Consider the following 14,908-nt stretch of genomic DNA (forward strand, 5'->3'; position numbering starts at 1 on the left):
CTTAACCTGTAGTCTCCTGACTAACTGCCATTGGCTAGCAGTCATATTCCACCTCGGATGACTAACACTAGATACATACTTTCATCTGCATGTGAATGGACACATCTGTCTTTTGGACATGTGACAGTAATAGACAGCAGGTCAAACCTGTTTCTGTTTTCCTGCATGTTGAATGCTCTACACTTCTAAGTTTTGGTTTTTAAAGAATCTTTTTCATTATATTCACTTTCTGCTGTCTTTCTCTGTACATTTCTGCATTCCTTTCTTAGCTGAGCCTGTGGAACAGCCACTGCGGTAGGATGGGTTTCCCCTGCCAAGCTCTCTCTCTCTTTGTGTTGTGTGTGTTCAGGAGTGTGTATTTAATGACTATATGCAGAAGTGGGAACGTTAATGTTTGTATCAAGCGATGAAGGTGCTTATGGGCCCCGTTTATACCTGGTATTAACATGTGTGTTACTTTCAGTAAATTCAGGTTTTTTTTGTTTTTTTTCTCCTCATTCAAACCAACCACATTCAGAAATATCTTACTAGGGGTGTATCTAATATTTTGTTATTTTTTAGCATGATAGTATGGGTCTAAGTTAAAAATAGCAACTCTGTGTGCTATATAAATTGTTTTTAAAATGATTTTGGACATTTCTAGTCAAAATGTTCAGTTTTGACTTTTAAATGAGCAGATACTGCTTAGTATATGCACTATAATATATTGACTAGTATTTACACTATTTTTTGATTAATTGTTTATAAAAGAAGTCTCTAATGCTCATCAAAATGCAGTAAAAACAGTAATATTGTGAAATATTATTAGAGTTCGTAAGTACCTTTTCTGTTTGAATATATTTTAAAAATGTAATTTATTCCTGTGATGCAAAGCTGAATTTTCAGCATCATTACTCCAGTCTTCAGTGTCACGTGATCTTTCAGAAATCATTCTAATATGATTTACTAATATATATTTGCTGCTCAAGAAACATTTATTACTATCATCAATGCTAAAAACAGTTGTGCTGCTTAATTCTGTCACTTTAATCAGTTGCGCCACTGTTATATACAAATATAATATGCCATTGTTAAATAACAATTTTAATTTCTTTAAAAAAGACTTTTGAATGGTAGTGGTTTGTATCACAAATGTAATTATCATGTCAAATTATTTTTGCAAAATATTGAAGAGCTAAGGCTTCACAGTTGTGACTTTTGAATTCAAAGTGACACCCATGCCAGGTAAACGGGGCCTGTGTGTTGTGGCAAAATTGTGTTTGGTTTGTCCTTCTCCCCCTCTGACAATTACAGTTTCTACAATTACAATTCTACCCTTGCCCCTCCCATAGCTTCTTTCATGGGTTGATGTCATCAGTATGTGCCGTGATGTCATCAGTGTGCGCTTTATCTTTACCACTGGCTGCTGCATATATGGGCTCCTTCACTTCTTCTTCTATGACCCTGTTCACATTGGAGCATTAACTGACAATCAGTGGCTGGTCGTTTGTTACACAGATGTTGCTTATAGTGTATCTTCTGTGAACACTGTCTCACAATCACTGTTTATGGGGGTAATGCTTAATGATTGACACAGAGGCTGCTATAGGTCTTGTTTAATAATGTATTAAAGGGATAATTCACCCAAAACATTTAAATTCTGTCATCATTTACTCACCCTCAAGTTGTTCCAAACCTGTATTAGTTTATTTCTTCTGCTGAACACAAAAGAAGATATTGTGAAGAATTTCAGTAACCAAACAGTTGATGGACCCCATTGACTTCCATAGTATTCATTTTTATTTTTTTGATGCTATGGAAGTCAACGGGGCCCATCAACTGTTTAGTTACCAACATTCTTCAAAATATCTTCTTTTGTGTTCAGCAGAAGAAAGAAACTCAGACAGGTTTGAAACACGAGGGTGAGTAAATGAAGACAATTTTCATTTTTGGGTGAACTGTCCCTTTAAGTTAACTTACTGACAACCACAAAAGTTCACTTCTCCTCTGTGCCTCTCATTAAAACACCATATATTTAACATGGTGCCAAAATGTTTTTTATTTTCACTAACTTCCTCTCACAATCTCTTTCCCTATCTCTCTGTTTTTAACTGACCAGACTCAACCAACAGTGATTCTGCAAAATCTAAGGTCAGTATTGACCAAACGCTATTTAATATGTTTGTTCTGTTTTAACAGTATAATGTAGGTATTTGAATGTGCATTCGGATGCTAGAAATTAGTAATAAAATATATTTAATTTTGCTTTCTAGATTTAATATTGTTTAATATTTATTTTATTTATTATAATGTTCCCTCTTGATTTAATATTAGTTTATTGTTTTAATATTTAATATGAATTATATTTTTTATTCCGTTTTAATGTAAATATGAATGTTTTTAATCTTTTTAAATGCATATTTAATAATAAATAAATGCATTTAATATTTATTAATAAAAATGTATTTCAAAGTTTTAATTGTATAATATTTCAAACTTAGGGCTCGTGGGGATCAAAACGTGACTTTACTGCCAAGGATATCCTGACTTTATCGATTATGTCGGCTGTGACCCGAAAACGGCGGAAGCGGCACAACGGCCGTCTCGTCGGCAGCAGCACAGACGACGATTCTGAGCACGAACCCATTAAATCATGTGTCTCCGAAAAAGACGATTTGCAAGAGATGGGGCGGGTGGCATCCTTCTGCGCCCCTCGAGCGGAGGGAGAGGAAGATGAAGAAGAGGAGGAGGAAGATGAGGAAGAGGAGGGTGAGAGACAGAAGGCACAGGAACAGAAGGAGGAAGTAGTTCCCAGCATTTCCTCGGCAGAGGAAGCGCCACCAGCTGTGCTGCTGAGCGAGGAGGAGGAGCAAAGGTCTGAAGTGAAAGGTCGCGGCTGGCGAGGAGATGATGCGCGGTCTATTGTTTCGGGCTACTCTACTCTGTCCACTCTGGGGCGGAGCTTAGCATCAGAGGGGCGGGGCGATGATGCAGATGATGAGCACAGTGAACTGGTGAGTGAAACCGATAACGAAAGCGGATTCGCCTCGCGCTCCCTCACCCAAGAGAGGCCGGAAAAACCAACTCGTTCCGATCAAAACTCGCACGCCTCACCCGAACCGGCCGCGCCACGCAGTTTCCTCTATGCGCACTGCAAATCCCAGACTCCCTCTGCTGCCTCTGGCTCCGCCCTCGCTCCGCCTCCTCCTTCCCTCCACATCACTACCAACCCTGAAGACCAAGCGAATGATGTCGCAGCACGTTCGTCTACTCCCTCAACCTCCTCTCACTCATCTTCCGCCTCCCAGCGCCTCCACAGCCGTAACTCTTTTAACTCCCACCGCCTCATACAGTGCGACACCCTCGCACGGCGTCGGCTAAAGTCAGACAAAGCCAAAGTGTCCTCGTTGGACCTTTCAGAACTGTCAAGCTCCTCCGCCATGGAGGGAGAACGCCAGTCAGGAGCAAATCAAATGCCTGATTCCTCTCCGTCTCCTCCACCAAAAGCCAAATCCTCCAAAGAGGTTAGCGTGAGAAAAGAGTGTACGCCAACATCCTTGGCTGGTCTTGGAAGTAAGAGCTGCGTGTTGTCCCCTGGGCAGGGTTCCCTGGCGGATCAGGTACGGGCTCGGCTGATGGGCTCAGCGGATGACCTGCGCAGCGTCGGCCTGAGGAAGCAGCTCTCGCCTGAGACGCGCAGAAAGAGACGTGCGTGGAGGAGGCACACAGTGGTGGTCTCACCTACAGATTGTTCAGGAAAAAAAACACCGGCGCTACCCCCCAAACCGATAGCTTCACCCCCCCCTGTTGAAAAGCTGGACGTTGGAGAGTCCCACCCAGAGTGCTCAGAGACTGAAGCCCCTATTGCACGTCGGGCCCTGCCTACCTCGCGTTTTCGTGATTTCTTGTAGCAGTGATGGTGTGTACAGGCTAGTGAACCAAGAGAGTTGGATTTGTGTTGTGTTGTAGTTGCCTCATCTGTATGTTTGATATGAGTTCACACTGACAGCGATTAACATCATTGTAGAGTACTTTTGGTCGGTAGATGTTCATACTCACTGCAGTGTCAAACTGGACCAGGTGGCAAATGATGTGAGCGTCATTGTGCACCATTCAGAATTGAACTGAGCATTCTTTAAACTTCCAGTTCAGTTTTTGAATTGGCATTGAATGTAAAGTGAGGTAGCAAACAGGATGCCCAATTGAAATTGGAATTGAATAAATTGCAATTCAAATGAACTGAAATTTAAATAAAACTGCAATAAGGGGGTTTACAGACCTGTCAATTGTTTGCTTTGCTCTGAAACAGGGATTTACAAAGTTGCATTTCTCCCTTGGTTCGCTTTCATAAAGAACATTTTTATGCAATTGAATATTTTTACGTTTATGCAAGTCACACCTGTTTCGAAGAAGAACAATGACATTTTAAAGTGAAGAGGTGGTCTTTGGTTTTTAGATGCGATAAGAATAAAACTGACGCTTATTTTCGTCAGTTAGATCTAGCATTCTGCCTGCTTTGAAACAGACACCGAGATAAAGTAGTGCGTAAGACTACATTTTGTTGAATGAATGAATTATAGCATTTATTTGAATAAAAGAGAGAGAGAGGGAGAGGTGCGTACCTGCGTCTGTTTAGCGTCTCTCTGCTACTTCAAAATAGCGACGTAACCCCCTCGTTGCTGAGAAATATAATGTAGCGATTCCGTACCGAATCTATTCTATTACTAAAAGTTGCTGCGTTGATAAGTTTCTGTGCTCCTGAAAGTTTCTGTGCGTAGCACGGTCTCCGCTGAGTCCGCTTTCTGTGTGAGAGTGACTTATAAATGTGTGTGCGCTTAAAACAGCGCATTAATATAGAACGGTGATTCAACTGACTTGGAACTACATGTGCATTAAACGGTTTTATTGCACACCTTTCAGCCAATCAGAATCGAGTATTCAGACAGACCATGGTATAATGCTAGCCTGGAAATCCAGACCTAAATCTAAAAAAGATTAACTCGCTGAGCAAATTCAACTTGTGCTCTCGCGAGAACTCTGGATTAACAGGGTAGTATAATGCATAAACAAACCGAAACTAAGGGAGAAAATCGTGCCAGGTTTCGAAACAAATGCTCCAATTGAGCCAGGAGTGAAAACGCCCTAATTGTCATTTGTAACAAGAAATGGAAGTTATCAAGACAAACTTCTGCTTCATTTGAAATGTCACCTATAGAAATTTGTGCTTATTTTTATATACTACTTTGAATTTTACAAAAAATTAAGATTCAGTTTATGGACCAAGGTGGAAAAAACACTTTATTTCCCAGAATGTCATTAAGTTTTTTTTTTTTTTTTTTTTTTTTTTTTTATACATTTCTTTAAATTGTAATTTCCTTAAATTGTTCAGTTTTCATTCCAATTCAAAATCAACTTGCTGTAGGGCGTAGCCAATTTGACCTAAAAACAGAATTTCCATGAATTGAAAGGGATCCGACACTAAACTCTACCCTGGTCTGTATTCCCACGCACTGTCGCTGCCTCACATTACTGTTCATTTGCGTAAACAAGAACCCTTTTTTATCCAAATGAGCAATTAATGTCACAGTCGTTGCCTGAAATCATTCTTAATGAAGATGAATCCAGTCGTTTTTTCACTGCAAATGGCTGTCGTGTGAACGACCTTTTAGGTTTGTGAGTGCTAATTTACATCACTCTTTCTCTCTCTGACCAACTTCAGCTGCATGGCAAAAGGGGCTTTTCAGTGTTGCCAAAGTTTTTTCATCATCATCATCTTCTTTTCACATTTTTTTCTTCCTTTTCTTGGCCAGTCACATGACAACATTCTGTAACGCCAAGACACTCACGACTCAGTGCTTTTGTGTTCTCAAGTCCCAGACGAACCAATTCTCCGAACGTGCCGGTACAGTATTGGTTAAACAGTGTTAGCAAAACAGGAACAGTGTTGACAGTTTTACTAGTTTTAACACAGGCCGTTGAGCTCAGCGCAAGTGCATAATTCAACCATTAACTCGCTACATTAAGTTCCATAAGAGGCAGTGTGTGGTGTGTTCACCTTCCCACATATTCCTTTACATTGAGTAATGGCTCATTGGTGTAATAACTTCAAATGAGTGTGTATGTGTGTCTGAAATTGCCTGTGTAAACAGTATGTGCTCGAGTATGTGTGTCAAACGATTTTGTAACATTTGTACAAAGCCTTGCTTAAGTTAACCTTGTAAATATACATATATTATATTGTCGTTTCTTTTTTTTCCCTTTATTTTAGTTTTTATATGGTTTACAAAAGTGCACTTAGGTGCACGGTCATTTCTTTCAAGATGTTACTTGAAATGTTTTCCTTAATATTTTTTGTTTGTTTGTTTTATACACAGTATATATTATACATAAATTTTGTATGAATATAATAAGTACTTTTATTTGGAAATCTTGGGGTGTACCTGTTTTAACTCCACTAGACTGTTTTCCCTGTTAATGGCCTTTCTCTGTGACTTACAAATACTATGCAGAAATCTATTCACCTCAATGAAAAGAACAGAGATCTAACCTGCAAAAGTGTCTGTCACAAGCTATAATAAAATCTTATTGCAGAGCTTATTTCATTTGGGTTTTGTCCTCTGTCTTGTACTGGAGTCATGTTTGTACTTGTAAACACCGCATGCGTTTCTGACAGTAGTTCGTCTCAATTATTTACACGTTTGATTATTCTTTTCACGTCTACTGATCAATAATAAGAGGTCTGATCAAGAAGACATAGCTATGCAATGCACATCATATACAGTTGCCATTTCAGTTGTCTTTGACCTTGGTGCTTATGTTTTATTATATAATGTCAATTATTTAATGACAGAGCTTCCGTGTGTGTGTGTGTGTGTGTGTGTGTGTGTGTGTGTGTGTGTGTGTGTGTGTGTGTGTGTGTGTGTGTGTGTGTGTGTGTGTGTGTGTGTGTGTGTGTGTGTGTGTGTGTGTGTGTGTGTGTGTGTGTGTGTGTGTGTGTGTGTGAGTGTGTGAGTGAGTGAGTGAGTGAGTGAGTGAGTGAGTGAGTGAGTGACATTTTTTGGTCCCCATGAGGAAAACAGCTTTATAAATCATACTAATTAGTTTTTTTGAAAATGTAAAAATGTAGAATGTTTCTGTGACGAGGGTTAGGGGATATAATATTTGCAAAAAACAAACAAAAAAAAAATTACATCTAAGGGAAGTCCCCATAAAACACGGTAACCAGTGTGTGTATGTGTGTTTACAGCATTATAGAGGGACCTGTAAAACCAGTATAGGTCAATGTGTTCAGTGAAGCTTGTTTAACAGGTTTAGCGTGTTGTATTTCTTTTACTGCCTTCAATTTAAAAGAAGTCAAAAAACTTTATCAGTCACTTCCTTATGGGTATCTGTTCTATTTTTTATCATTAATTAATATTTTAACCTGTACGAGGAGATATTATCGAAAGATAATATTCCATGAACATTATGACACCTTTCTCACCTTAATCACTCACAATGGTTATACTATCCATTAGACTCATCATCAAAGTCTAATGTGTGTGCGTGTGCCTGTGTGTGTGCGTGTGCGTTCATGTACAGGGTGGGCCATTTATATGGATACACCGTAATAACATGGGAATGGTTGGTGATATTAAAGTCCTGTTTGTGGCACATTATATGTGAGGGGGCAAACTCCTCAAGATGGGTGGTGACCATCACATATACTAATGTGCCACAAACAGGACTTTAATATCACCAACCATTCCCATGTTATTACGGTGTATCCATATAAATGGCCCACCCTGTATTTCCTTACCAAAGACTGCTGCCGTTTTGATAATAGTAGGCTATGCGTTATCACTAAATTAATTCATTTAATTTAAATCTCAACAGAAGGTAGTCTAAGTATCGATTACGATTACTTTATTATTATTATTATTATTATTACTCTAATATATTTTATCCTGTTTTATTTTATCGCATTTTAATTTATTTTATTTCAGGTCATTTCATTAGTATGGCAGCAGATGGCAGCATTGATCACGGTGTGTGAGCTGTCACACAGAATCTCACACAGCAGCTCATGTAGGTGCAGAGACATAACTCTGAATAAAGAACAAAAAAAAAAAAAACTCTGAATAAACACGAGAGGTGGAGTCTGAGGAAGGGTCTTTGTGAAGTTCATTAAACCTCAATTTATATTTTTGTTTGCAACAGTGTCTCCAAAGATAAACTTTTCCAGGCCAAAAAACAAGTAGGCTAACAAATAAATTACGCAATCTATTTCTCTATCCAGACCGTTTCTCTTAAAGCAGAGGCTGTGACAGTAAATGTGTCATACAGTGTGTGAGTGAGTGACTCGAGTTCATCAGAGAAATATTTATCGCTCCTCGCCGGACTCGAGTTACGCGCTGCGTTTTTAGAAGCGTCAAGTGTTACGACCATAGGGTTACGACAGGCGTCACAGCAACAGCAGCGCTGCCTTCACGTGCATTGACCGAAAGATTTAAACGCGCATTCACTTCTGGACTTTTTTGTCTATTGATTATTGACATTTACCTCTCGGTTCAGGGCGGTTATAAGGAGTACTGACAGGAACCGACGGAATATATTCAACATGTTGGGGAGAAAGAAGAAACCAGAGACCGTTCAGACTGAAACTAAAGGGTTCGAGTCGAAAACCCACGATCCGCTTCGGAAGCTTGGTGAGATGATCATACATATTGCCTATTATACTCCTGAGTGTGAATGTTACTTTAAGTATGCATACTGTTTAACCTACAGACATTTTACAGACAGTAAGCGCAATCTCAGCAACTAACTTCTTTTAAGCCATATGAGCAAATTCACCCATTCCACACTAAATCAATAAAGACCTTTAACTTTTTGACATCTGTTCATTTTGCGTGACATGACATATGACTGTGAACTCACGAGAGTTGCTGTTTTATTAACCCTTGTCTTTGGGACTTTTTTAAACCATGTTTTTGGGAAAGAATGCGCGATAAAAACAGGCTACACATAATTTTTGCATGGTACCTGGATTTGTGATTTGATACAATTATAACTAAACAACAGTTCTGGTCCTCTAGTTTGATTGGCTGGACGTATTAGCCTTGTCTGTTTGTTTCAGACCACAGTATGTGAGTGATGCAAATGATTTTCGTTTTCGTTTTTTTTTTTTGTTTTTTTTTTTTGGAAGCAGTTGTTATTCCATTCCAAGAATCATTTTTAGAGCATTTTTTTTTGTCTATAAAAATGCACTATAATAAACAATTTAATTATAGGGTTTTTAGACCTGTTTTATCATTTTCATATGAAGGATCAAAGGATGATGTGCAAAGTTTTCAAAATTTCAATGTTCTTGCAGTGTTGTACATTAGGAAACTAAATGAAAGTTCATGCATCTTTGCTTACTGTAATACTTGGTCTGTGTACACATGCATCAGATAGAGCTCTTTGGTTTTTTTTAAGACAGCTTATCAAGTTATAATTAATTATAATTAAGGATTTATAATTAATCCTTTTCAACAACCTTTTGTTTTTGAATGCAAGAGCACGTCCTGTGAGAACATTCTCCTAAGACTCGATGCTGCTACAATGTATGTAATGCAGTATTATACTGCATATTTTCTTTCGCAACTGGCATAACCACATTGCCTCACTCGTAACCACTGACTCTTCTCACAAACGTATTATTTTCCCACTCATGTTTACGTCTCATCTCTGCCTTTCAGCAGCATGACTCCATCTGAGATCACCGACACCTGCACTTATGGCCCATGCTGTCCACGTAAAAAACAATTCAACATGTTTTACTTTTTAAATCAACATTTATTTTGCAATTACATATTATGCAGCAAGAATACCCGAGACTAACACAGGTCTTGATAGTATCAGCCCAGTTCTGAAACCAAACCAAAATATGTGCTAGTTTATCCTTCACGCTTTTGAAATGAACCACGATAAGAGGGAGGTAAGATAAAAATACAGTCATGTGAAAAAGAAAGGACACCTTTTAGAATTTTATGGTTTATGTATCAGAACATAATAAAAATCATCTGGTCGTTAGGCAGGGCCGTATTAAGACAGTGTGGTGCCCCTGGGCACTATACCTCAAAAAGGGGTTGAGGATTGGGGAGGGAGGGGGGGAGTGATAGTGGTCATGTAATCTTTATTTAAAATTTATTATTATTATTATTATTATTGTTAAATTAGTGTTCATAAACGAGTTATGTATGGTCTTTCAAGAATTTCAAGTTAATAATATAACAATTTACAAAAAATATTTTTAAAGCTTGTGTCATGTGGTGCCCCCCTAGTGGTTGTGAATGGTTGGTGCCCTTGGGCACTGGCCCAAGTGCCCTTATAGATAATCCGGCTCTGTCGTTAGGTCTTAAAATTAGGTAAATAAAACCTCAGATGAACAACAACAAATGACATTTTACACCGTGTCATTATTTATTTAACAAAAATAAAGCCAAAATGGAAAAGCCATGGGTGACAAACTAAGTAAGTCTGGACTAGACTAGGCCAGTGAAACACCTTTCTTTTCTTTTTCAGCCATTCGGTTGTAGATTTGCTGCTGTGCTTGGGATCATTGTCCTGTTGCATGCCCCAATTTCGGCCAAGCTTTAGTTGTTGGACAGGTGTCCTCACATTTGACTCTAGAATACTTTGGTATACAGAGGAGTTCATGGTCGACTCAATGACTGCAAGATGCCCAGGTCCTGTGTCTGCAAAACAAGCCCAAATCATCAGCGTGATGGACAGTTGCTATGAGGTGTCTGTGCTGATATGCTCTGATATGTTTGGATTTCGCCAAATGTGGCGCTGTGCATTACGGCCAAACATCTCCACTTTCGGCTCGTCTGTCCAAAGGACATTGTTCCAGAAGTCTTGAAGTTTATTCAGATGCAACTTTGCAAACCTAAGCCGTGCTGCCATGTTGTTTTTAGAGAGAAGCAGCTTTCTCCTGGCAACCCTTTTCAAACATGCCATACTTGTCCTGTCTTTTTGTAATTCTACTGCCATGAACTTTAACATTTAACATGCTAACTGAGGCCAGTAGAGGCTGAGATACAGTTCTTGGGTTTTATGCAGTTTCTCTGAGCACTGCATGATCTGACCTTGGAGTGAATTTGCTGGGACGTCCACTCCTGGGAGGATATAACTATCTTGAATGTTTTCCACTTGTGAATAATCTTCCTTACAGTAGAATGATGGACTTCAAAATGTTTGGAAATGTCTGCATAACCCTTCCCAGATTGATGGGCAGCAACAATTGCTTCTCTAAGATCACTGATGTCTTTCCTCCTTGGCATTGTGTTAACACACACCTGAAGGCTCCAGAGAAGCAAACTGCCAAAACTACTGCTTTTATAGAGTTGGTCACATTTGCTGATGATCAACTAATCAAAGGCATTTGATTAGCAGTGCCTGACTGCTACTTACCTTCTTAATTCCTATGGAAGCAGTAAAGGTATACTTAGTTTGTCACCCATTACTTTTCCACTTTGGCTTAGTTTTTGTTAAATAAATAATGGCACGGGGTAATATGTCATATGTTGTTGTTCATCTGAGGTAGTATTTACCTAATTTTAAGACCTGTCAAGGACCGGATGATTTTTTTGTCAAGGATCAGATGGTTTATGTCACGATTCATAAAACCACAGAATTCTAAAGGGTGTCAGTTCTTCATCACATGACTGTATTTGAAAATATCTAAAAATGGATGTCATTATATGACTGATACAGTATATCATGTAATCCTGGAATTCCTGTATTCTAGCGGCATAAGTATTATGCAGCATTCTCCATGAACATTGGCTGAATTCCAAGGAAATTAAGTAGGGCGTGTTTATATCATTGTTTTACATGTGCTTTTATTGCAGCGCTTTTATTGAACTCGGCAGGTCTTTCATCAGTTGTGTATCACACCTCTGCCTGTTTTAGCTGGATTTCTTTTGCATTAACTTATGAATGTGCTGAATATTGTCACTTTATCAAGTACAAGACCTTCTGAAGACTCGTCTACATTCGCTGGCTTCTTTGCATAACTACAGCACTGTGACTGCAGTTACTTGAGAAAGAGCTTAGCTTGAACTATTGTGAGTGGGCGATAACCCTGCCTCAGTTTAATTATCTGTACTTAATGTTGTGCTCATAAGTATTACTTCCATAGCAACTTATTGAGAATTAGTTATTTTTATTGAATGTTTTAGTTAGACCTGTTCTAGGCTGCCATAGTGATGATTTATCTCTGCCATGGCTACTGTGTCCATAGATATTCTAGAAATATTATTAGTGTTCTGATTTATTGCACTTGTAAAATAATGTTGAGTGGCTTGTATGAAGAGACTGTGCAAGTTGGTGCTCTTCAGTGGCGTGATTCAATGTTACTATGCCAGCACTTCAAAATACAGCACTCCAGTGGGAATAATCAAGGGGTTGTTTTAGAAATGAAATTTGCTGATAAACCCAGTGTGATGGGTTTATATACATATATATATATATATATATATATATATATATACATATATTAAGTTGCTCCCAAGTTTCTCTAGTTGGTTTACTGTACTTGTGCTTCTGCAAGTAACAAGAGAGAATAAGTCATCCATGCAATTGCCTCACATTTATTCTAAATATAGATATGCTTACTATGGACAAGATGCACCTTAGGTGAACTGTAGGGAACTGTAATAGTCTAAGGCCTGGTTTTACAGACAAGGCTTAGATTAAGCCAGGATTAGGCCATAGTTCAATTAGGACATTTAAGTAGTTTTATAAATGTGCCTTAGAAAAAAAAAAAAACATTACTGGTGTGCATCTTGAGACAAAACAATGGCATTGACATATTTTAAGACTTGTCAGTGCAAGTTGGCTTCAGTTAAAACAGCTCAAACATGCATTTTAGTCTGGGACTAGCTTAAACCTTGTCTATGAAACTGGGGGTATATGTTGCATGTGTGCAATAAAATTTGAGAAACCTCTTCACTCTTATAATCATCTTTTTTTTCCGCTGAAGTCTTTATGTTTAAATGTATACATTTAGTAGACACTTTTTTCCAGAGGAACACAAGAACTACCAGTCAAAACTTTGGGGTCGTAGAATTTGTTGATGTTTTTAATGTAAAGGATACATTTATTCGATAATAAATACAATAAAAAACAGTAAAATTGTGAAATATTTTTAGAATTTAAAATATCTGTTTTCTACTTTAAAATATTTTACATGTAATTAATTCCTGTGATCAAAGCTGAATTTTCAGCATCATTACTCCAGTCTTCAGTGTCACATGATCCTTCAGAAATCACTCTTATATTATGATCTGATGCCCAAGAAATGTTTCATATTATTATCAATGTTGAAAACAGTTGTGCTGCTTAATAGTTTTGTGGAAAGCCATGATATGATTTTTCCAGAATTCTTTGATAAAAAATAAAGTTTAAAATAACAGCATTTATTTGAAATAGAAATCTTTTGTAACATTATGTATGTCTTAACAATCACTTCAGTGAATTGAATCAGTTCAATGCATCCTTGCTGAATGAAAGTAGTGAACTTTAAAGTTAATCTAGGTTTTTTCATCCAAAAATCAACTGAAATGGTAGTTTTCATTTTGCATGACCAGCTTCCTCTTCCTCATTCTCACTTGCCCTTAGAATTAAGTCTCCTGTCTTCAGTACTGTACCATTATGGTTTATAAGTAAGTGACCTCTATTATGACTGTCTAACCTGTTTGCATATGAAATAAGTGACATCATCTTTGTGTTGTGGGTTGCATTCCGATGTAGTCTGTGCTGCACTTACAGGTTTTTGACATTAAACCCTTTGCAAAGTCAATACATTGTGGTGTATTCACAAAACAAAATACGACAAATTCTTTAGTCAGAAACCTTCAGGGATTTGGTTCTAATATGAGATCCATGATTGTGACAGCACAGCCATGATGAACCATTTTTTGCAGCTTGGTTTCATCGAGGTGACACGCTCGGTGTAAAATAAATGAGCTTTTATTAGCTTGTGATATGCAGTGTTATTTACTTGTATACTATTATAGTGTTATTTATTAATATTTTGAATTAGCGTTCTATATTTTAAGTTTTTATTTTAATTAAAGTTTTGATAATTTTATATTTTAGTTTTTTATATTTCTTTTCAGCTGTAATTTTTTATTTTAGTTCTTGTACAATTTTAGTACTTTAACTTAAAGGGGCTAGATGTAGAATTCAGAAACCCTTGTTATTAGCGACACCGGTGGCCATTAAGTGAACTGCAGCCAGCAACGTATTGCTCGTTCTCGCACTCGTGTACACGTACCGTACAAGAGACTGAATGTATTTCAGTGCCCCAAAATACTCACTGTGAAGTTCTTTGCTTAGAAGTAAAAAATATATAATTTGGAAATTTGTTTGCAGTGAAATACTGTTAATGAACATCCAGACGCTGTCCACACTGACTGCTGAGAGTTATGTTTAGATGTGCTGCGTGCATTCCTCTCTCAATAACAAAATAAACACATAACAAAAATCTGCAGTGAGAAAGCAGCAGTTAAGAAAGCATCAGATGTGCATATATTTGCAAAAGCTCTGCAATTTATCGGCATCATGTTGACAGATGAAGTAACATTAGACTGTTATGATGGTTTGATATAAAGAATATTTAAGACTATAGACTGTATAGATCTGGCTATGTGAGACAATAGTATGAATTAATCCCTTTTCTTTGCGTAACGCATTGACATTATAGTACAGAGTACCTCTCTTGGCATTATCTTGAACATTGTATAAGCATTAATTTCATGGTCAAAATACCCACACTTGCAGTCTTGGCTGCTTGACAGTGTGTGGAAGTACTGTAAGTGTGCAAGAATATCCCAGGTCTTAAAGTCCCCCTGTAGTCAATAATTGTATCCCTTATAACTCATCTTTGATCACCAAAATT

General features: G+C 37.8%; 2 protein-coding genes across 6 annotated transcripts in view; both read left to right on the forward strand.

The window, feature by feature from the left end:
• The window catches only part of arhgap23a (Rho GTPase activating protein 23a), a 63,631-nt gene extending 57,062 nt beyond the window's left edge, over positions 1-6,569 (forward strand). For 4 of the 5 annotated variants that reach the window (XM_081379947.1, XM_081379949.1, XM_081379948.1 and 1 more), the window contains 2 exons: positions 2,099-2,130; positions 2,481-6,569. In XM_081379947.1, coding sequence (XP_081236073.1) covers positions 2,099-2,130; positions 2,481-3,890 — 1,442 coding nt within the window. In that variant the 3' untranslated portion in view covers positions 3,891-6,569. Of the gene's footprint in view, positions 1-269; positions 771-2,098; positions 2,131-2,480 lie in introns of those variants that run through there. The other variant, XM_081379951.1, reaches the window with a different exon arrangement.
• A 1,559-nt stretch (positions 6,570-8,128) lies between these two features.
• plcd3a (phospholipase C, delta 3a) overlaps positions 8,129-14,908 on the forward strand; it is a 29,660-nt gene continuing 22,880 nt past the window's right edge. The window contains exon 1 of the mRNA XM_081380382.1: positions 8,129-8,666. Within this exon, the coding sequence (XP_081236508.1) occupies positions 8,579-8,666 (88 nt within the window). The 5' untranslated portion in view covers positions 8,129-8,578. The remainder of the gene's footprint in view (positions 8,667-14,908) is intronic.

The sequence above is a fragment of the Scardinius erythrophthalmus genome, assembly GCF_964197995.2.
Source record: "Scardinius erythrophthalmus genome assembly, chromosome: 1".
Taxonomy (NCBI): domain Eukaryota; kingdom Metazoa; phylum Chordata; class Actinopteri; order Cypriniformes; family Leuciscidae; genus Scardinius; species Scardinius erythrophthalmus.